Source organism: Apis florea, unplaced genomic scaffold (assembly GCF_048593485.1).
Source record: "Apis florea isolate Af1SG1 unplaced genomic scaffold, ASM4859348v1 contig_3793_pilon, whole genome shotgun sequence".
NCBI lineage: Eukaryota > Metazoa > Arthropoda > Insecta > Hymenoptera > Apidae > Apis > Apis florea.
The window spans coordinates 952544-974831 of NW_028256856.1; the positions used below are offsets into that span (position 1 = coordinate 952544).

A 22288-nucleotide genomic window follows, 5' to 3' on the forward strand; every position below is an offset into this window, starting at 1 on the left:
CTTTTTCGCTTGTTTTAACCTCTCAAACATATATTCCACGGATATATCCACACACCGGCTAATTGCACGGTTAATTTCTCAGCGAAGCCGAGCATTTCATCCGAAAACGCGGACGAGAGATTAAAGTTAGTTGCTCGAAAAGTTTGGCGGCCACGAGCCGAGGGAGTTTGGCGTCGAAAGCGTTACTTCTTCCAAACATTAGCGCGTTATATTATGTGCAACGAGGAGCACAGGTGAAGCGGCGGAAGTTATATATTGCAAAAGTGTGAGAGTTGGTGGACGCTGGAGGCTCGGTTGTTTTGCTCGGATGGAAATTGGATTCGAGGTGTCGAACGAAGGGAAATGAAAAATTTGGATTAGATAAGAAACGTTTGCGGGGGTGGTTGTAGATGGAATGTAATATCGTTGGAAAGTAGATCGAAGTTCGGCGTGTGAAATGGTTTCGGGGAACGGCTGCGGTTCGAGATTTGTTGCGAAATCGTGCTCACATTTCTTGAATCCGTATATAGAGCTTGAGGTTTTGCTTGATGATATGCTACACGATATTTGGGTCATCCTAATTTAATTTAATCGAAACAATCTCCACCACCATTTAGAAAATCCTTCACGTTCGTTATAAAAGTGTATGTAATAAAAAAAACGTCGACAGAGGAAGCATTATATTTTCTCGAAGTTCATTATCGAAGAAACCATGACGAGAAATCCATCGTTCCCATTATCCCCTCGTGCTCGATTAAATTCGAAGCCAACGATCAACGCGACACTATAAAGGTGTCTGCTCACTTTTGAACGTCGTTGAACAGTCGGGAAAGAAGGCATTTCGCATGCGAGAATCGGTGGTTCCAATTTCTGGCCGGGTGCACGTAGAAGATGGCCGAGTTGTTGATGGAATATAAACCAGAAAGCGTCGGTCGAGGAAGGCCACTCGATATGGAAAACGTCTAAATCCCTTTGGAAGGCCGATCACGGGATGCATCACGGGGACGAAAACGTGACACGCGTGAATTACCTTGGAATTAGCTGTTTAACGCGGCCGAAGCTCATTTTGCTCGCGCCGTTTCTTCTCCAATCTTGAAAAAAGAGGATTTTTGGAGAATTTATCGAGAAAAATAATAGAATAAAAGAAATATGAATATGAAAAACTTGAAAAATATCCTCAGAAATCCTCAGAAATTGTTAAGAAAATATTGAGAGGGAACGGATGAACGGAAAAATTTTCCACGAAATTTTTATAAAATTTGAGAAGAGGAATTAAGGAAGTGGAGGACGTACGTAATGGCTTAACAAAACGGAGAAAGTTTCAATGTCCTCCCCTGAATTCTGAACAGTGGACACCGTTCGTAACGAGGGACGCAATTTGAATAAGAGAAACGGATGAGGTATGAATTATATTTAAATCGGTTTCATCTTCGAAGATGGGAGTAATAAGATAGAGTGGCTCCATTCGAATTCAAATTTATTACAGCGAAGGGAAGATTATATAGTTTTCCATTTCGACAAGGTTATTTTCAAAATCAGATTGTTTCGATCCAGGCTGCTCTATCGAGATCTCGATCAAGAGATTCGATTCAGAGAAATCGCTTCGAAAGAAAGATAAATTTTTCAACGTAAAATTATTTTTCTATCGATTCCAAGTACATCACGGAATACTTATATACGATTATTGCCCTTACCACGATCGAGGAATATATTTTCCTTGGGCACTCTACTTGTAACATCGCTATTTTACCATTCCACGCGAAACGCGGCCGACGTGTTTGCCGCAACTTTGGAAACACGTTTCCAACGCTCGTGGTGTCGGCTTTCTCGCGTGAACGCATCTTAAAATGCATCCACGATGGAGCAATCTCGCGTCCTTTTTTACTCCAGATGGATTTTTCCTTGACACGCGGCTTATATTAATGCGTACAATTATCGAGTTTATGGTGATTGGTTTTGAAAAAGTAAGCCTCGTGCATACATTTTACTTATTTACTTTTTTTTCTCTCCAATTTGGAATTAATTTTCAACTACGATACGTATTAATTGCAGATCGACGCGGATCGAAATTTACGTGTTATTTTATCCAGACAGGAACTTTGACTTTTCGATCGATACATCAGAATTCGCGTCACACGAAATATACCCAAGAGACATACGCTGGAAATCCGAGGATGAGAACCGTAAGGTCGAGAAATCAAATTTCCAATATAAAAAATGATATTTGGGCGATTCTGTACGGCATTCCACGTACCAATATACGCGTAATAGATTTCTCAAAATTTCGTATTATTAACAAGTGGGATAAAAAGAATCGTGATCTGCAATCTTAACTGCAAACTGTCCGCACATTCCTTCCAAATCGCGAATAAAATCTAACTAACCAACCCCAAGACCCAAATCCTCCGCTTCTCCAAAAAAGATTTCAAACACGATGATCGGGCCACAATGAAATGACATGGGCGGTTTAAAAAATGCGCGTCCCATCCGAACACGTCAATTTAACCGCGATACATTTGCACGGATGATCAATAGGGTGGAAAGTCTATACGAGAAAGAAACAATTGGGATCCAGAGTGGAGGAGGACGCATCGAGGCGAGCAGATAGACAAATAAACATTGGACGGTCACGTTTCATCGTGATGCATCCTCGATACTGCGTATCGAAAACATTATACGTGTATCCTTCCGCCGGGGGTGTGCACGTGCACACGGCTGCATGCCCGGAATTCAAAGGCGGCGAATCGATCAGCTCGCGGGTGGAGGGAGGGGAGTGGAATCGAAACAGAAGAAAAGAAGGAGGAGACGAAATTGGGCGAAGGGAAAGGAAGGAATGAGACGAAGGCGATAAACAGCGTCGATTATCTTGTCGGGAGGAGGCATGGAAGATTTCCTCCATCGTTGTTCCTCTCTTCTTCGAAGCAGGAGAAGTTTTCTTAAATTTCGGGACGACTTGATCCGACAGTCAACGACTTCTCACCTTTCTTCGGTACAAATTAATCTCGTAATATTAATTCTTCTTCTCAACGCAATTAGAGAGAAGGGAACAGGTTGAAAAGTGACATTGATCGAGAAACGAGTGAAATACGCCCACACGTATCGGGCGGATTAGCGGGCGTTTACGGGGAGGAAGGGGCGAATCGATAACTCCACCCCCTCGAGGGGGGGCAAACACGCGTGTGCGTATTCGACGATTCAAACAGGTCCCGAAAATCCAGTCGGCACCGCTATGTGTGTTACACAGGGCGGGACGCGTGTTATCCGGCTTAGCCGTGCTGAACAGCTGCTGAATGCAATAACATCCGACGCGAGACCCTTCGATATTCTTGACGGACACCGTCGAAAATAAGCGTGATTGGAAGGAGATTAAATTGTTTTCCTCGGTAACGAAAGTATCGTAGAATTTTTTGCATAGCATCCTTTTATAATTACATTCTATCCTTTGTCAGTTGATTGGCAACCTTTTGTAAAAATATAAATACGAGTGCAGAGCAAGTCGTAGTCAGTTGATGAATCGTGTGAAATCGTTTTCGGACACGATACTTCACGTGGGAGACACAGGTCACTAATAATACCTCGATAACCACCGTCGAACTAGTCCTCAACGACTACGTTAACCCGGCGAGAACACTTGGTTATTTTATTGCAATTATATATATATATATGTATTATTATTTTAACGTGTTATTGGTTAATAGGATTTAGTAAAAATTGTTGAGATTACTTTGAAAGACACTGAGAAGAGGTTGACAAATTCCACGAGCTATCCACCACATCTTAACATCCACGGGGAGGGGAGAGAGAGGGAGGAAAGTCTCCGGCTAGAACAAAAATAAGATCGGGTGCAAGGATCGACTAACAAACCAATTACCGTGCATGGACCGTCTTTGAATCGTGTGAACGTTCGTTCTTCCCCATCTTCTCTCGGATTGCATGCATGCGGGCTTGTGCATTCGATATAGTGGTAGTAAGAAGTAAAGGGGTTGGATCGATCGATCGATCGCTGACGAGGAGGATCTCTGGCTCTGTTCACAGGATCTAACGTACGCGGAGGGTGGCCACAACTGGCGAAGCATAATCTTCTCGCTTTTGGTCATCGGCTTCGTTATCGCAGGGATCGTCACGGCCATTTACCTCCTCGGGTGAGTATCCTTCCCCCTTCCGTTTTTCCACCACACTGTTATTAGATTTCCTTTCTACAGTTTCCGCGCAGGGAAATACAGCTTCTATCCTGGACACATTGATTAATCCTGCCCGATTCTCGAGAGAACTCTTCCTGATCCTTCCTTTGTATCAATGAGCCAGGAGGGGAAATCGACGAATGAAAATATATCAGATATGCAACTTTTTTACGGGGTGAAATTATTGTTATTCGTTACCTGTTAATGAAGTAGCGTAGAGTCTCGATTTTAATCTCAATTTTTGGACGATTCGTTCGAGGATTGTTTCACGAGAAAAGATTACGTACGAACGCGTTTTCGATTTTTCAATATACTTTTTATTCCATTATTGAAAGAATCACGATCACATTTGATCGCATTTTTGAAGGGAAGAAAATAGAGACGCGTAGAATCACTCGGGATATAACCGGGTAGCAGAGTTAGGATCAGCTATTGGGATAAAAAATGTTCACGGCAAAGTTATTATTTCGTTTATTAGGGGAGAGAGAGTTTCTTTCCGCGTTTCATATTTACCCCGTAACGAGGTTTTTTTTTACACGGTCTAAAAGAGAACTAATCAGGGTGGCTTAGAAACAGGTTCAAACATCGGGTTTATTCAAAGAGCCGGCTCGACTTTCACTTTTTACCTCCTTGCTCATTTTTTTCTTTTTTTTTTTTCTTTTTACGAGGAAATCCTTCCCCGGCACGTCCAGCCTTCGTTCCGCCAGAAAATCCCCCGTTTTATCATCCTTAAAGCCACGAGAACATCCCTTCGCTTTCTATAACATTAACCACCCCACCGCTCTTTCTCTAAATTCCCTGAACACCGCCATCTAGCGTCGCAAACACGGAAGTTTAGCCCGAGAATCTTAAAGAGCATCGATGACGTGATTTAAACCTGCTAATCTTACGTTGTAAAATTTCGTTGTTTCTCTACAGGGTCGTGTTTTTTTCCTTTTTTTTTTTTTTCTAGAATATTCAACATTGCATTGGAAAACTTTCGTGTAAACGTTTCTTCAATTTAAAAACGCGTGCGCCGCGTGAAATAATGAGGATCGAATATTCGAGCGAAATTGCAAAGTTTCGAGGGATAAAATTTTCTATGAAAATATTTTTCCAAAGTTCGATATCGTGCTCGTGGAGGAAAATCAATAAGAAGAAGTGCTACGAGTTGGCACGCGTTGTAATTAATCAAAATTGCAAATTTAATAAAAACAATCGAGAAATCGAATATTAGAGGAGATTTCTTAAAAGTCGAAATTTCTGGAATTTTGAGAAGAATTAAATCGCGCAGAATATTTAATAACACGAAAGTTTGGAGAAGGATTGAAAATACTTTTCTTAAACTTAACTTTCGATATTACTTGCACGGATAACGGGTGATCGAATGATCGAACGGGTCGATATCCGGAGCTGTTATCAAATTAGTGGGAAACTTTCAGGTACGTGGACGAGCTGTTGTACTGGAGCGGCAGGCGGCTCACGTTAGACGAGTGCCTTCGTGATGATCTGACGCCGCACAGGTTAACACCGACCTGGATAACCCACGACAAGTTTGTCTACCAGGCCGACGACGGTTCCCTCACACTCCTGGACACAAGCAACAATTCCGTGTCCCTTCTCGTCTCTAATCACACGCTCGTACGTATCACGCGGTTCGCCAATGGCCGAGGTTGAACTTTGAGCATCGAGTTTTAGAGTGCACTCTGTTAAATTAGAGCGCACGAAGGATTTTATTTTAACGCATTCGCGACGAGTGACTGTGGTTTTCTCTCTCTCTCTCTCAAAGATGAGAGATGGACAAGATTCTTTTTATATTCCGTTTTCTGCTTCGCGCCTTCTTTCATAATTTATTTTTATTTCGAATATTTCGCCGGAGATCGTATGAAATATTGTTAAAGGAACATTTCACGTTATATTTCACTCGAGTTGAAAACGGTTTCTGCATTCAATAATTTTTTATTCGCGACACATCGAAAAATGGGATGACGGCGTATATAGACGCGGTCTAATTCGGCAATGGTGCGAAAATTCGAGCGAAAATTGTCATGACAATGTCCTGTGAAAGCTTTGGTCGGACAATAGTCGAAATTGCGCGGGCAAAACATTAATTCATCCATTAGAAGACAATGGAGTGCACTTTTTAAAAATCCTATCAATTCGAATGTAGATAAATAATATTCCCTGCGAAATTTTATTAATATCTGATGATCTATTTTTCATTTTTTGGCAACGAAGAAGAACAAAACAATTTTCATTTTCGAAGAAACGAAACTCGTTACGAATTTGCATAGCTCGCAGTCGTGCATTGCATTTCAATCCCTCTCTATGCATCTTTATGAAGCTAAAAGATTTAAGAGACTCGAGTAAAATGGACGAAAGATTCTTGGCTCGAATCGGTTTCGAATTAAAATCGGCGCAGAAGCAGCCACGACAATTAAAATTGTCCCGGCTGTTAATTAATCGAACGTCCAAGTGCAACGGCCTCGTTCAACCGAGCGTTGAACAAGTATTTCAAGTCGAGTCTAATACAATTTCAAAATTTCGATCGAACGTTTCTTTTTGTTAATCAGAATTTCTTAAAGCTTAAAAAATTTCTTGGACAAATCTCCAAAGAGGATTATAAATTTCATCGCACGAACGAGATTAATTAAACAGCCGAGAAACCATCCTTGCGGAATTCATCGTCGAGGTTAATCGCAATTAAAAAGCACTTTTTCTTAAAAAAAAAATTCCAACGACGCCTATTCTCGTTAGAATATAACAATATATATATAAACAAACTATAACTTTCAAAATAATTAATAAATATAGCAGATAATCTCAGATAATTAATTCAAATTGACAACACGGAAAGATATCATTATGACAGAAGAGAAATGAATTCTAATTTTCAATAGTATAACTAATAAATCCAAACAGTAGAAGAAGAATAAACCTTGAAATTTCAATATTTTCCCCACATTAATTCGGAAATGGAGGAATGGAAATTAGGGGACGAGAAAAATTGCTGCTCTATAATTATGAAAGAGGACAACAAAATAAAGGGATCTTAACATCGAGTATCAAACGTCCTTTCGTTCTTATCTATCGGTGGAGGTGAATTTAGCCCGCGGCGCGCCATAAAACAAAGAGACTAACTCGTATATATATATATATATAAAGGCAAAGTTCGAGGTATTCGGTTTATTCAAGAGAAAAGGGGGTCGCTCCCTCGTCCGCCTCGGCGCTATTGCATTTTCCGCTCGGCGGAAAATGATGCCCGCGTGCCCGTGGGGGAAACGATCGCCTCGTGGAACGAAAAAAAAAAGAGAAAAGAGGAGGGGAACAATGAAGGAGTATAAGTAAATTTTGAAAAAAAAAAAAAAATGGCGAAAAAATCGTTCTAAAACGGGTCGCTAATGGACGAGGAGAAGGGGTTTTGTTGGAGAAGCGACAACGTCAATTTGCCACTCGTTAACGAAGGATCTCGTTCTCGTTTGGCCGACAAATGGAGGAATATGAGAATACGATTGAGGGTAAATAGTGTTGGTTGGCTGCGGTTGGCCTGGTTAATGAGCACGCAGTGTCGACGATCGCTTGTCGATGCTTTTGCTGATTCGAGAAGAAGCAGTTCGATGCGCTCGTCGACGGATGGAAGAGGCTCTCTCTCCTCTTCTCGCTTGCTTTAATGTTAACGAAATCGAACGGTGACTCGAGGACTTTCCTCCTCGGCGACGAGTGAAGTGTGATCGTTTAATCGGGCAAATGAGATCTTTTTGGGGATTGCTTCGATAAGAGAGATTTCCATTTCTTGAGAGATCAACTTTCAAACTTTCTGTTCACTTTCTTCTGTTCGATAAAATGATTCGATAATAATAAAGTGATTGGATAAACTTTAAAGAAAATTTCGGGAATAAATTTATAATAAACGCGTCATCATCGAAAATAAGGATAAAATTAATGCGCGTAGATAGATTGGGAAAATAATAGGGCGTATCGTTCGGGTATCTGATCTAAAAGGCCATTGCACGTGGACCGGCGCTTCGAGGGGTTGTTCCGGAAAGTTGGAAGCTCTGCTAACTTTACGAGGGCAGCTAACGATCGTAAAATTGGCGCTAGCCAAGGGAAATGGAAAATGCATAAGCCAGTAAATCTTGGCCGACTTTATTTCCAGAGACAGCTGAACGTCCAAGGCTACCAGTGCAGCGCCGATCTGCGTTACGTGTTGTTCAAGCACAATGTCAAACCGGTGAGTAACGAAAACGATTCGAATCGACTCGTAACTTTAACTTGTCGTTCTCTTCCTCTTCTTATATAATTCAGCTTGAAATGAAAAATTCCTCTTTTATCAATATTTCACATTTTTGTATCGCACGAGTATAAATGTAACGAAACGAAGTTCGATTTAATTTTTCAATACAAATGAAATTTTCGTAACCCCGACACGTGTCATATCATGAAAATTTCTTATTTCTTCTATCGCAGCTGTGCATCGTTGAATATTTCCGAAATATCCGGCTTTTTGTCAACACGTGTTCGGTACAAGTGTTGCCAAAAATCGGTATGCACAACCATTTTATATTCCGTTCCATTTTTCACGACTTTTCGAAATCGACACGAAAGAATTCCCCCCTTTGATTTTTAATTGAAGAAAATTTTCGGACACGTTCCCCTTAAAATAACAAAATTCCCGTTTTCAGGTGTACAGGAATACCTTCACCGCTTACTACACAGTCTACGACGTCACGAACGAGTGAGCAAGCATTCCAACCAACTTTTTTCCCCATTTCTCCTTACCTTAATTCTACTTATCCAACTCATCTTTCTTCCCTAGCCACCACACGCCTCTCCGTCTGCACACGTCGCGGGGGATGCAGCAAACGCGGCTGCAACACGCCGCCTGGTTGGGCAACACGTCCGGCATCCTGATGATATCCGAGAACGACATCTACGTGAGGATAGCGCCCTCGGCGGCAGAGGACGCGAGGATAACCGACACAGGTTTGCCCGGGGTGATTTACAACGGGGTGCCGGACTGGTTGTATCAGGAGGAAGTGTTGCCGCGGCCGGAGGCAGCCTGGCCCAGCTCGGACGGCACGCATCTCCTCTTCGCCTCGTTCAACGACACCAAGGTCACTGCCCTGGAATTCCCTTGGTTCAGCACGCAACCGGGTCAGGATGGGCCGAGCTCCAGCCCCCTGTTCACGCCTAGGAGAGGCTCCTTCCCGCCCTCGAGGTCCGTCAGATACCCCACTCCCGGCTCGCCCAATCCCGAGGTCGAACTGTGGATCATGGAGCTCGGCAACTTGACCAACTCGATCAATGGAACAGCCAACTCGACGAGCCTCTCCAGGATAAGGTTGAAGCCGCCCACCGCTTTGGACGGACAGTAAGTTCGAAAAGAAAGATCTCGTTAAAAATTGGACACTCTTCCCCAACGATTTATCCCTTACATAGTGCGAATATGAACGAACAACTTTTCATCAAACGCGCCCCCTCTTCCACAGGGAATATTATCTGATATCCGCGGGCTGGGTGGGCGACGACTCGACCCAGGTGGCCGTCGTCTGGATGACCAGGTCGCAGAATCTCTCGTTGGTGACGGCTTGCCGAGCGCCAATGTGGGAGTGCGAGGAGACTCATTCGGAGAGGGCGCCTGAAGGACAGTGGTTAGACGCCCAGCCTCATCCCCTGTTCGCCCCGGACGGGGACAGCTTTCTACTGCTGGCCGCCGTTCAAGAGGGCGACAAGGAACACTTCACCCACATCAAACACGTGACCTTGACTCAGCAGAGGATAGCGGTCTTGTCTCACGGTCGTTACGAGGTTAGATTGAATCGATCGATACGAATCTATTTTTAGAATTTGCGTACGCTTATTCTTCCCTCCTCCATCGCGAAGGTGAGCGAAATCTTAGCGTGGGACACCAAGGCCCATTTGGTGTACTATTTGGCCACGAGGGAGAGAAGGCCCGGTCAGAGGCATCTTTACATTGTTCGAGACCCCACTGCTGACGATCCTCGACACCTCGAACCGTTATGCGTCACGTGCGACCTTGGCGAAGTCCTCTGGAGCAGTAGGTGAGCATCTTCGTCGTAACAATTTGTTCGTAACAACTCCGATACAATCGTCCCGTTGCAGATTTTATTACACCAATTGCACCCACTTTGGCGCGTCCGTAAGTCCTCCGATGGAGAACGAGTCATCTGGCTACTACGTCCTCTACTGCGAAGGTCCGGGCCTCCCTCTGGCCGCTGTGCACCTGATTACCACCCACAAGATGATCCGCGTGTTGTACGACACGAGGATCCAAAGAGGAGACAAGCTTTCGCAATTGGCGCTACCAACTCGAAGAAGCTTCGAGGTAATTTGTAAATCCAAAATCCATTTCCAATTTTCTACAATCCCTGACTAACTACTCTCAACTACTACCCTCGCTCAGGTGTCTCTACCCCAAGGCTGGAAAGCTCAGGTACAATTGTTGTTGCCACCTTCGTGGCGAGAGGAGTTGAGAGACGCCGCGTTCCCCGTCCTGGTGGAAGTGAACGGTCGGCCGGGCAGCGAGGCGGTGACCGATCGGTTCAAGATCGATTGGGGGACGTACATGTCCAGCCACAACGACGTGGTCTACGTGAGGCTGGACGTGCGCGGGGCGAGAGGCCAGGGGAAACGTGATCTGTTCAGAAGGATCGGCGGTGTCGAAGTTCAGGATCAATTGACCGTGTTGAAGCATCTTCTCAAGACTCTCAAGTACCTGGACGTGACCAGGGTGGGTGTGTGGGGTTGGGGATACGGCGGCTACGTGACCGCCATGGTGTTGGGTAGCCAGGAGAACGTGTTCAAGTGTGGCGTCGCTGTGAATCCTATCGCCGATTGGCTCTACTACAGTGAGTTGCCGAAAGATCATTACCTTGGACTGTATATTGTACCGTCGAGGTTGTTTACACTCCTGTTCCCCGGATGAGAGTCCTCCTGATCTTTTCGTGCAGATTCCGCGTTCACGGAGCGAGTCCTTGGCGCTCCTGCAGAGAACTACAAAGGTTACGTGGAGGCTGACCTGACCCAACGCGCCAGGTTGGTGCCCAGCCACAGTCTCTACCTTCTTCATGGTCTAGCCGACCTCACAGCGCCTTATACGCACGGTGTCGCCTTCGCTAAGGCTCTGACCGAAGCGGGTATCATCTTCAGGTACCAGGTACGTGATCCTTTAAAAAAGTGCCAGAAACGCGTTTGTTCCATCGCTTCGTCGAAGCATTCTACGCGTCTCTGACGTAGCACGGTTGAGCGATTGACAAAGTTTTTCTGAACAGAGTTACGCGGACGAAGACCACGCCTTGTCAGGCGTGTTGGAACACGCTTATCGTTCCATAGAGGACTTCCTCGCAGAGTGCCTCGCCCTGGACGCGTCCTAGTGCCTCAAGCCGAACGCTCCCTCGTTGTCTCTAGCTCGCCTACTTCTGATACATCCCAGATGGATGTGGATGCTCGTCAAGAAGGCTCTCGTCGTTCAGGACTAGACTGTTAGCTCGGATATATATAGAAAAAAAAAAAAAAAAAAAAAAAAAAAAAGAAGTAATCAGACGTAACCGCGAGACCTGGTCCTGGAATGTAATCCGATGAATCGTATAGCGTGAAACGAACCGATTAAAAAAGAAAAAGAAAAAGAAAAAAAAAAAAATGCTAGTCAGAGCCAGGAGATGAGGCGTGAACTTAGCGTTTGTAATAAGTAACCGTTGTATATCAGCCACCTGCATCAGCCTGCGGATTCCTCTTTGCTACTACCAACAACTTTCACTTTTGCTCTCTCTCTGAAAGCGGACATTCGAACATAATTTCTAGTCTATAATCCCCCCTTCTATCCCGACGGCCATCCAGATGGCGCAACTAGCTAGGATTATGGCGCGATTATGGATCGCGGCCGGACACGATTCGAGCACGTGTTGCAGGGTTCGAGGCTCCTCGCGGTTCCTCCTCCTCCATCCTCGCCTCGATCGATCTCTCGCGAAGCAAGAATCGGTGAAGAATCGGTGCCGTGCCTCTCGCAAGCTTGCAAGCTCTCAACTCATTTTTTATACAGCGAAAAACCTTCGAGACACGGACATCTAAGCGAACATCTCGGCGGTATCGAGCTTAGCGCGAGCTTGCAAGTTCGCGTTTTTTTATATCGACACGTACACACGCGCGCATTCATCCCGCTCGAGACATTTGTATATCGCTCCGCTTTCCGAGGATGTCGAGCCTGTGTCGATGATAAGCTTGCAAGCACATCAATCGCCTTCTTCATCTCTCTCTCTGTCTTTCTCTCTCTCTCTACGAACGAGTCGCCTTTAGATCGAATACAACAGACGCAGAGCTTGCAAGCTCGCGACGTTTTCCCTCTTCGATTACATCGGTCTCTACCATGATCCCCCCTGTCTCCTGTACCGACGTGACACACGCACACGCACATACATTTCATTGGTAGAAACGAAGAACGCCTAGTGTTAAGTTTTGCGTTGTGTACAGCTTCGCCCGCCTAGTCTGTGTGTATCGTAATGTTACGCGTGAAGGGGAGGAGATAGAGAAGAAAAAGGAAGAAAAACAGAGGAGAAGGGAAGGAATATTTCCTTCCATCGCTATATATATACATTCATAAATACACGCGCACACACGACTCCTTTCCACCGTTTGATTCCTCGATATTTGTATATATCCTCGTGTCTCATTAAAACGAGTCCCTTGGAAAGCGTTCCCCTTCGACGAGGTGGTTCAAGCGTGTTTCCCGTTTGTCGTTGATCGTTTGTTGTATTATATATGGCTAAGTTGTATACTATAACACAACACAGTTTCCAGATTAAATAAAGTATCGATTAAGTAAGTTAAGCGCGACGCGAAGCTTTAGGATAACCTCGTTCACCTCGTATACTTTAGCCCGTTCGAAAGGGAGGGACCTCGTCGTCGAGGGCAACGTGTACATCCCTTCATCGTATCTCCTTTCTCTCGATCGAAATCCCCCATCGATCCTGGGGGGGGGGGGGCTGAAGAGGATTCATCGATCGTAAGATCGATGATCCTAGAGATCAAAGATCTGGAATTCCTTCAGGGAACGCTCGAGATCAGACGCGGTTGATGTTGGAGGATAATCGTTCGAGATCGATCGATCTTGCGGGACTTCCACGAATACACTCCTCGGCCCTTCTCGTTACTCGAAATCGATCCACCATAATTGTATCTCTATGTGTCTTTTCAAATTTGTATACCGTGAATCGGATTATTCCTATTCCTAACTCTCTGGATCATTCCGGGTATCCGAAAAGGTGGAGAAGTCTTTTTCGACTCGTAAGTTCGATCGAGACGGGACAATTTTTCACGGTTGATAAAAAGAGAGAGAACTATAGGAGGAAAAAAAAAATAATAATAATAATCGAACAAACTATATCGCGCTCGAACGAAGAGAGTCGCACGTCGCCATAAACGCTGCCTGCCAAGCAGCCCTTAAATGCCGACAATCAAGGCTAGTGCAACTAATCAAACGATAATAAATAGAGAAAAAAAAAACGGAGAGGATGAAGAAATTTACCTAATAATAATTAATGAATTCTTAGAGATGAGTGATCGATGATGGTTCGTCCACGTGATTGATAGGCGTGGCTGAGGACCTCGGCGATGATCGAAGGGATGAATTAGAAGAGGATGATACCCTTCGATCGTACGATAGTAGACGTGGCAAATCGATTAGATCGAAATTACGTGCTTGATGTCGATCGTAGAGAGTACAAAAAAAAGTGAAACCGCGCCCGATCAAGGAATCTTTCCTCGAGCATTCGAGAAATTCGAATCAACGAAGTGAATTAAATCGGAGATTAATGGAAATTATAGAAGAAAAATTTGATGTATCAGCTTTTCTCGATCCAATTTGTTTTGTTACTATATATATATATAAAAGAAAGATTTAAAATCGTAAATAATTGTTCTTGTAAAAATTAAAAAAGATGTTTCTTACCTTCTCAAGTTTTTCCACTGTGATTTTCATGACGTTGAATACCGATAAAAAGAAATTGAAGTTCTTCTCGAGGAGGGGTTCCTTGATCGCGCGAGAAGGACAGACACGCATTAGTGTTAAACCACATTGTAAAAGTTCATTTTTCGTGAGTAATCTTCCTTGAAAGGGAACGTGAAGGAAGAGAGGGATGAACGGAAGAAAGATGGAACGAGAGTGGAAGCGAGAATGAGAGTGAGAGTGAGTGAGAGTGTGCAAATCGCAATCAATTATTAACTTATAATAAACGGCAAAAAAAAAAAAGTGCGGCGAAAAACATTAAAACGTAGGCGTATAAGTATCGGTCTCACGAACACGGCAGGCACGCAATAAAAATAGAGAGAAACAAATAGAATTGCAAGCGGGACAACTGCAAAACAGAATAAGCGAAATTGAATTGCAGGCATGCGATTGGAACTAAAGGGAATTAAAGTCGTAAGAAAACTAAAAAAAAAAAAATAAATAAAAATGAAAACCTTGGTAGCAGCGCATAAGGGTATCTATAAGCTTTTGGTAACGTATTATCGCCGCTAGGCTAAAGAGAATTAAATTAAAAATAAAAAAAAGAAAAAATATATATATATATTATACAATAAAGAGGAAAAAAAAAAAATAAATAAATGCGACACACAGAGAAAGAGAAGACACACACGCAGGACATCGTAAATTATTGCAATTGACGCGGAAGACTCGAGTTTAATGTATCGGGCCCGTGCGAAAAATTTCGGACGAATTTCAGCGAATTATTTATATCGATTAATGATTCGCATGTCCGACCACGCGAAATCGCCCGTCGACGTTCAACGATTTCGAGATGACGAGATGAAAAAAGTAGAAAAAAAAAAAAAAAAAAAAATAATAAAAATGAAATAAAATAAAATAAGAAGAGATCGCGAGCGTTTGTGTTATAACGTAACGGAGAAAATTAATCGATAATAATTAATAAGGCGACTAATTGAAATTATTTGGATAATCTGTGATACTCAGATTGACGATTATTATTCGAATTAGACGGTGTTTTTAACGTCTATCCTACTCGAACATCGAGGTATTAATAGATAAGGTATTACCGATAAACGAAATTTTGCTCTTTTTGTAAAGAGCCCTTCGAACCGAGTCCGAGTCTCTCGACGATAATCGATGTTAATTTAATAAATGGTAAACGCGATGCTCAAACGATATTTCTTCAGGATTCTTGAAATTGTTGTTACTAAATTGTTATTCTAAATGTATTAGCGTTTCTAGCTCGTCGAAAATACCACCTCTTCCTTGTATTCTATATTTCTCAATGTTTCATTGTGCGACCGTTTTAAAACTTTTTTTAACGAACGTTTTTTAAAAAGCATGGAAATATATCGCAAAACGTGATCAAATTCGAATTTAACGCGGGTTAAGAAAAATATCGTTACGAAACGATATTATTGTATTCACTTAATTTCACTTCGCTGCGTATACCATATATCTTCGAAGTCTCGTTCACGACAATACCGACTGTGCAACTTTTCACCTAACCTATATTTTTAACTCTTGGGTCGAATATCAAATTATTCCTTTTCATACCATTGATAGCATTCGAATTCTTGCATCTTTAACGAACATTTTCATACGAATCTTCAAATCTTATATAAAATATTCGTATGAATTGCGAATAAAATATCGTGTTGATTAAAAAATCAAATTTAGAGAAACTTTTGAGTATTATAACGTAAGGGTTTACGTTAATTTTCCACGATCAATGAAATCGATCGACGAAATTGGTTCACTCTCGAATGATCTTCTAATGCTCGATGTATGCCAAAGGAAGTAATCAATCGTATCGATGTTCGCATTGTTCGACGACCTCGGACCCGGTTGGCCCGGCCTTTACTCAACGACGTTATACATTACGTATATATATCAGACACTCCTCGATGCGGACAGCATCTCGAAACTACGTCTGAATGATCAGGTTCAATCGATCAGTACACTCGGAAGCGTTGAGTCGAGATAACTGGCCATCGACTCGTTGAATTCGATCGTGCTCCGCGAGTGTGGCCGACGCGATCGGACAATTGTTTTTTATATAATATCCGCTCGGATCATCAAGCGGGCGTTAATTAATCGTTCGAGATAAGAGAAGTGCGTTCTCGATATGTTTCTCGTGGGAGACGAGGGCACGCGGATTGTGTTTCCACACGGTTTTTTACGATATTCGCACGGACCTGGAGACCGAACATCCACGAAATCGGCCAAAGGTATCGATCGTTTCCATTAAAAAAAATCCGTTTTCGTAGACGCGAATTGATTACACGATCGAATCGGTTGAAAAGTTAATTTTATTTTCTCAAGCTTTTCGTAAGTTTAATGTTCAATGTTAGAAGAAATTTTGAAAATCGTAAGTTTTAATAATTCTTTCGATCTCTCACGACGCATATACGCATATATATATTTTTAGGAGGGAAAATCGTTGAAAGCGTGTTAAAGATTAATCTTTCAAATAATGCGAATAAAAAGTAGAATATTTTATAGAAAGTTTTTCCTTTTATTAAAATTCTTTTATTTTCGAAGAACGCCGATTTCGTGGATATCGTTAATAATTCCACGTAAACACCCACGAGATAATCATGTTACTAAGACTCTGCGTTTTTTAATATCAGCGAGACTCGCCCCTGACGGGCAAACAAAAAGTGTTTTCAATAAACTGTTACATTACCTGAAGTCTCTCTCTTGTCGTTTCTCTTTTGTTCCTTTCAATTTAAACTTGCTTTGTATCGATAATCAATGGACAACGCCAATTAATTTCTCTTTTTTTTTTTTTTTTTTTTGCTTTGCAAATGACGTTGACATTTTGAAGAAAAAAAAAAACCTTAAAACATTTTTGCGAAAACTTGGTTGGCAATTATATCCCTCGTGATCGAAAATTATGTCTTTACGACGACATCGCAGAAAGAAACGTTCGAGAAAATATAAATTGATAAATACGCGATATAATAATAATAATAATAATAATAATAATAAACGAAAGGTTCATCCTCATTTCGCAAAGCATAGGTAAAATGTTAAAAATATTTTTAAAAAAATATTCTTAACACTTGGATTGATACTTCATTATTCATTGTTTCATCATTTGATATTTTTTTTTTAAGAACAAGCAAGCATTTCTACGCGACCAGGTCGAAGAGCGTGCAACACATTTGCACGAAAGTGGTTTCGAGTCAAAGGGTCGTTCTCTCGAAACAATCATCGGACAGCAGTATAATTTATTTAGGCTCTTTTCGAAAGATTCCCGAATTAATAAATTTGGAAGAGATCGACGAGTTACCGGTTGATGAAAAGGTTCAGTCTTCAAATATCGAGGTAATAAAATAAAATAAAATCGCTTAGATTTATTTATTGAATTAAACAAATTAATGAATTAATTAACAAAACATAAATTTTCTTTCTTACAGATACAATATAACAAAATTGAAAATTCGTTTCAATAAATTAATTAGAAGTATTTTCTTATTACAAAGTATTTTTTTTTTTTTTTTTTTTTCCACTTTCATCGAAATCATCAAACTGTCATGGATAATATATTACTCTTCCGCAAAATTACAATTAAACGTAAGTATTATAATTTTTTTTCTTTTCGTTATAAATTAATCTGTATTATCTTTCCTATATTAAACGTAATCGTTTCCTTTGATCTTGCAAGGCAGATAAGTGGAGACGAGAAATTTTCTCGAGGAGGATACGTTCTCTATCTCCGCCTTTCCCAACCTTCGCATCATCCCAACTTCTCTGAGAAACGCGCCAGTCAAATAAGGCCTGCCTTCGAGGGCCGTCAATTTCGATAAATCGAATTCCGTGAGGGGGGCGGTGTTCACACCCAAAGCGAGCAACTCGGACGGATGTATTCCAAGCCATCGTACGTTCGAACAGGCCAAACTCTCCCTCTCTCTGGATAACGCGGCCGAGCCGAAACTGCATTTTGGAAAGAGCATATTTCGTGAACTATTTTAACCTCTCCTTGTGATCTTTTTATTAAAAATTTTTTTTTCTTAACAATTGTACATATAACTTTATAAGTATTTATAATATACGCGATGTATAATATACCCTCTTTGTTAATTTTTGTTAATAAAAGTATTAATTTATATCTACGTGACTAATTTTTTTTTCTTTTCTTTTTTTTTTTTTTTTTTTAGAGAACAATCATTGAAATATCGCTCATTTGGAAAATTTGTAATATTGTTCGATGATTGAATTTACCGGTAAACACACATGATGTCCACGCCGAATGGATCCGCGTCGACGATTATATAAACCGGAAGTTCCAATTTCTCGGACAGCAGTTTGACGAGCATCCTCGTTGCAACATCCGGGTATCCTTTCCCCGTGACCAGGATGCAATTCAGAGAGGAGGTGCAATCGTCCTCTAACAATTTTTGAAAGACAGCATCCTTCTCGACGATCAACACCAATTTGGCCCTGCTTCGAGCGGAAATTACATAGTTTGAGGCTAGGTGAGGGATCAATGCACCCCCTGGCACGGTGCAATCGATAATTCGATCGTCAGCCAGCGCAAGGGTTAATTCACCTGCCACCAGTCCCTTCGACGTTGGCAACAAATCTAAGTGATCGATTTTTCAAGCAGAAAATGTATTTGCGAAGAGAAATATAAAAAAAAAAAGAAAAATTGTGGAAGTCAAATTGAGGAACGAAAATGAAACTTGGTATAATTCGAAATTGAATTTTTTTTAAAAGGGAAGAGACTCACTGAGCTCCCATGGCGCGCAATTAAGCAAATTAGCAACGTGATGCACCGCTTGGTCCAAGCATCTTTGCTCTGGAACTAAATTCGAGGTCCTCTCGTTTTTCAGGTCGTAATAAAGGGACCGTCTCGTGAGGGTTGTGTTTGTAATTAGCAAACGATGCGCTGTGGCCATCACCGTCATCATTAAAGCAAACTTGTCTTTGCCTCTTTTGCTGGCAAAGTCTTGCGTCACTCTTCTCGTTCCCTTTCTTTCGGTTTCTTCGGTGTTTCGTTCAGGTTCTTCGTAAAATTGTGATTCGGGATCGTTCTCGATCATTTCAACCTCTGCTCGACCGTAATTTCGTGGTTGGGAGTATGAAATTTGCGGTAGACGACCCGAAGATATTTGTTCGATTATGGTTAAAGTTACATGTTCGATACGCGTTATTAATTGCTTCCTATATGAGATAATGTAAATATATCAAAAACGATAAATATTTCTTTAATTCTTGAAAAGATTTATAATTTTAATTCGATTGATTAAAATATATCGTTTCAGAATTCGTTTTTTTTTCACCTTAATTCTGTATTATTTATCACAGGTAAATCGATTTTCTTTTCCTCAACGTTTTCTAATTGATTGATAACGTGATTGGATATTCCCATTCTCCGTGTGTTTCTATTCATTTTTCACACTTTGTCTGTAATTAATAATTTAATGCTATATTTTGTTTTCGATAATGATATGCAAAAAATTTGAATATTTTTTGAAAAGAAAATAATTATAATCGTTATTCATCTATATAAAATGGAACATCCATACGAGGGAATAGATGTGTCGTAAGTATATTTAAAATATATTTCTGTATTTTTATGTCGTATATATATTTTATACTGTACGTGTATTTTTCAGAGTGGCCATCTAACTTTAACACGTGGAATATTTCGTTTGGTTTTGATAATATTAAAAAATGTTTTAGATAAAAGTTGAATGATTTTCAGAAGGGTATATTCTAGTCTTACTAATTTTAGCGTAAGTGAATGCACAAAGATAATATAAAAATCAACTTTGTCTTTTTAAATAGGATTATATATTTTTTGATACATTGGTAGATGCAGTGTATTTCTATAAAAAAACTACTAGATCACTTATAGGAAAAAATCTCTAGTTTATTCGATAATCAGAAATAATCAAATATTTCTTAAACTTATAACTCTTTGCTATAAGTGGTCTGGTAGTTTTCTATAGAGAATATTGAATTGCATCGAAAAATGCATTAACAAATATATGATTCCATTTATAAAAACAATGTTGACTTTCGTATGTTCTTTAGGCATCCCTATATAAAAAAAAATTCGTAAGATCAGAATATAGACCTATTAAACTATTTAATTTCTATCTAAACCATTTTTTCGGTATTACCAAAACCAATTGAAATGTTGCAGTTGATAAAGTTAAAAGTCTATCCTGTACATCTCTAAATCTTTAGAAGTAAGACAAAAAGGTAAGTATAAAAGGTAAGTATCTCTAGAATTAAGGAAACTGTAAAAAAAAAAAAAAAAGTTCATATCATAAATAGAAGCTGCAAAAGTTAAATATCTAAGGTAAGTATAAAAGGTAAGTATAGGTAAGTATTTAAGTTAAGTAAATGAATCCTTCAAATTATATTCTCCTAATCAAAAGTCGAAAATTTTAGCCAGAAATTGAATTTTTCGAAAATATTCGAGTCGCTACCTCTTCACACATCATATTTTCCTAATCAAAAGTCGAAAATTTGAGCCAGAATTTTTGAGAAATGAATTTTATGAAAAATTTCGAGCGCTACCTCTTCGCATATCATATTCTCCTAATCAAAAGTCGAAATTTTTAGCCAGAATCTTTGACAATTTGAATTTTACGAAAACTTAAGTGTGCTACCTCTTCACGTATCATATTCTCCTAATGAAAAATCGAAATTTTCAGCAGGAATTTTTAAGAATAAGAATTTTACGAAAACATTCGAGTGCTACCTCTTCACGTATCATGTTCTCCTAATCAAAAGTCGAAATTTTTAGTCAAAATCATTGACAATTTGAATTTTACGAAAACTTCCGAGTGCTACCTCTTCGCATATCATATTCTCCTAATGAAAAGTCGAAAATTTAGTCACAAGTTGAATTTTACGAAAACTTTCGAGTGCTACCTCTTCACATATCATATTCTCCTAATCAAAAGTTGAAAATTTTAGCCAGAAATTGAATTTTTCGAAAAATTTCGAGTGCTACCTCTTCACATATCATATTCTCCTAATCAAAAGTCGAAAATTTTAGCCAGAATCTTTGAGAAATGAATTTTACGAAAAATTTCGAGTGCCACCTCTTTGCATATCATATTCTCCTAATCAAAAGTCGAAAATTTAGTCACAAATTAAATTTTAAGAAAAATTTCGAGTGCTACCTCTTCGCATATCATATTCTCCTAATCAAAAGTTGAAAATTTTAGCCAGAAATTGAATTTTTCGAAAAATTTCGAGTGCTACCTCTTCACATATCATATTCTCCTAATCAAAAGTCGAAAATTTTAGCCAGAATCTTTGAGAAATGAATTTTACGAAAAATTTCGAGGGCTACCTCTTCACATATCATGTTCTCCTAATCAAAAGTCGAAAATTTTAGCTAGAATTTTTGAGAAATGAATTTTACGAATAATTTCGGGTGCTACCTCTTTGCATATCATATTCTCCTAATGAAAAGTCGAAAATTTAGTCACAAATTGAATTTTACGAAAACTTTCGAGTGCTACCTCTTCACATATCATATTCTCCTAATCAAAAGTTGAAAATTTTAGCCAGAAATTTAATTTTTCGAAAAATTTCGAGTGCTACCTCTTCACATATCATATTCTCCTAATCAAAAGTCGAAAATTTTAGTTAGAATCTTTGAGAAATGAATTTTACGAAAAATTTCGAGTGCTACCTCTTCGCATATCATATTCTCCTAATCAAAAGTTGAAAATTTTAGCCAGAAATTAAATTTCTCGAAAAATTTCGAGTGCTACCTCTTCGCATATCATATTCTCCTAATCAAAAGTTGAAAATTTTAGCCAGAATCTTTGAGAAATGAATTTTACGAAAAATTTCGAGTGCCACCTCTTTGCATATAATATTCTCCTAATCAAAAGTCGAAAATTTAGTCACAAATTAAATTTTAAGAAAAATATCGAGTGCTACATCTTCGCATATCATATTCTCCTAATCAAAAGTTGAAAATTTAGTCACAAATTAAATTCTAAGAAAAATTTCGAGTGCTACCTCTTCGCATATCATATTCTCCTAATCAAAAGTTGAAAATTTTAGCCAGAAATTGAATTTTTCGAAAAATTTCGCGTGCTACCTCTTCACATATCATATTCTCCTAATCAAAAGTCGAAAATTTTAGCCAGATTCTTTGAGA

The 22288-nt window shown here is 40.1% G+C and overlaps 2 protein-coding genes across 8 annotated transcripts in view; one reads left to right on the plus strand and one right to left on the minus strand.

Annotated features, from left to right (window-relative positions):
- LOC100867195 (A-type potassium channel modulatory protein DPP6) overlaps positions 1-18259 on the plus strand; it is an 82708-nt gene extending 64449 nt beyond the window's left edge. For 4 of the 7 annotated variants that reach the window (XM_086915742.1, XM_086915740.1, XM_086915743.1 and 1 more), the window contains 14 exons: positions 4015-4121; positions 5582-5780; positions 8296-8370; positions 8822-8874; positions 8956-9510; positions 9629-9947; positions 10023-10201; positions 10263-10485; positions 10564-11008; positions 11111-11316; positions 11432-17169; positions 17265-17475; positions 17568-17724; positions 17816-18259. In XM_086915742.1, the coding sequence (XP_086771868.1) occupies positions 4015-4121; positions 5582-5780; positions 8296-8370; positions 8822-8874; positions 8956-9510; positions 9629-9947; positions 10023-10201; positions 10263-10485; positions 10564-11008; positions 11111-11316; positions 11432-11533 (2463 nt within the window). In that variant the 3' untranslated portion in view covers positions 11534-17169; positions 17265-17475; positions 17568-17724; positions 17816-18259. Of the gene's footprint in view, positions 1-4012; positions 4122-5581; positions 5781-8295; positions 8371-8821; positions 8875-8955; positions 9511-9628; positions 9948-10022; positions 10202-10262; positions 10486-10563; positions 11009-11086; positions 11317-11431; positions 17170-17264; positions 17476-17567; positions 17725-17815 lie in introns of those variants that run through there. The other 3 variants (XM_086915741.1, XM_086915744.1, XM_086915746.1) reach the window with 3 other exon arrangements.
- mei-W68 (meiotic W68) lies at positions 17686-19543 on the minus strand. The gene is made up of 4 exons (XM_003691909.4): positions 19434-19543; positions 18881-19314; positions 18373-18733; positions 17686-18084 (listed from the first exon to the last, which is right to left on the minus strand). Exons 1-4 carry the CDS (start codon positions 19541-19543, stop codon positions 17784-17786), a joined length of 1206 nt encoding a protein of 401 aa, XP_003691957.4. The 3' UTR covers positions 17686-17783.
- Positions 19544-22288: the final 2745 nt, after the last annotated feature.

What these genes read in the sequence shown, in the direction of transcription:
- mei-W68 (XM_003691909.4), bottom strand. Translation starts at nt 19,543, where the DNA reads ATGAATAGAAACACACGGAGAATGGGAATATCCAATCACGTTATCAAT. An exon ending in ATAAATAATACAGAATTAAG is followed by an intron (nt 19,315 to 19,433) that starts GTGAAAAAAAAA and finishes TATCTCATATAG; the next exon opens with GAAGCAATTAATAACGCGTA. An exon ending in GACATCATGTGTGTTTACCG is followed by an intron (nt 18,085 to 18,372) that starts GTAAATTCAATC and finishes TCCAAAATGCAG; the next exon opens with TTTCGGCTCGGCCGCGTTAT.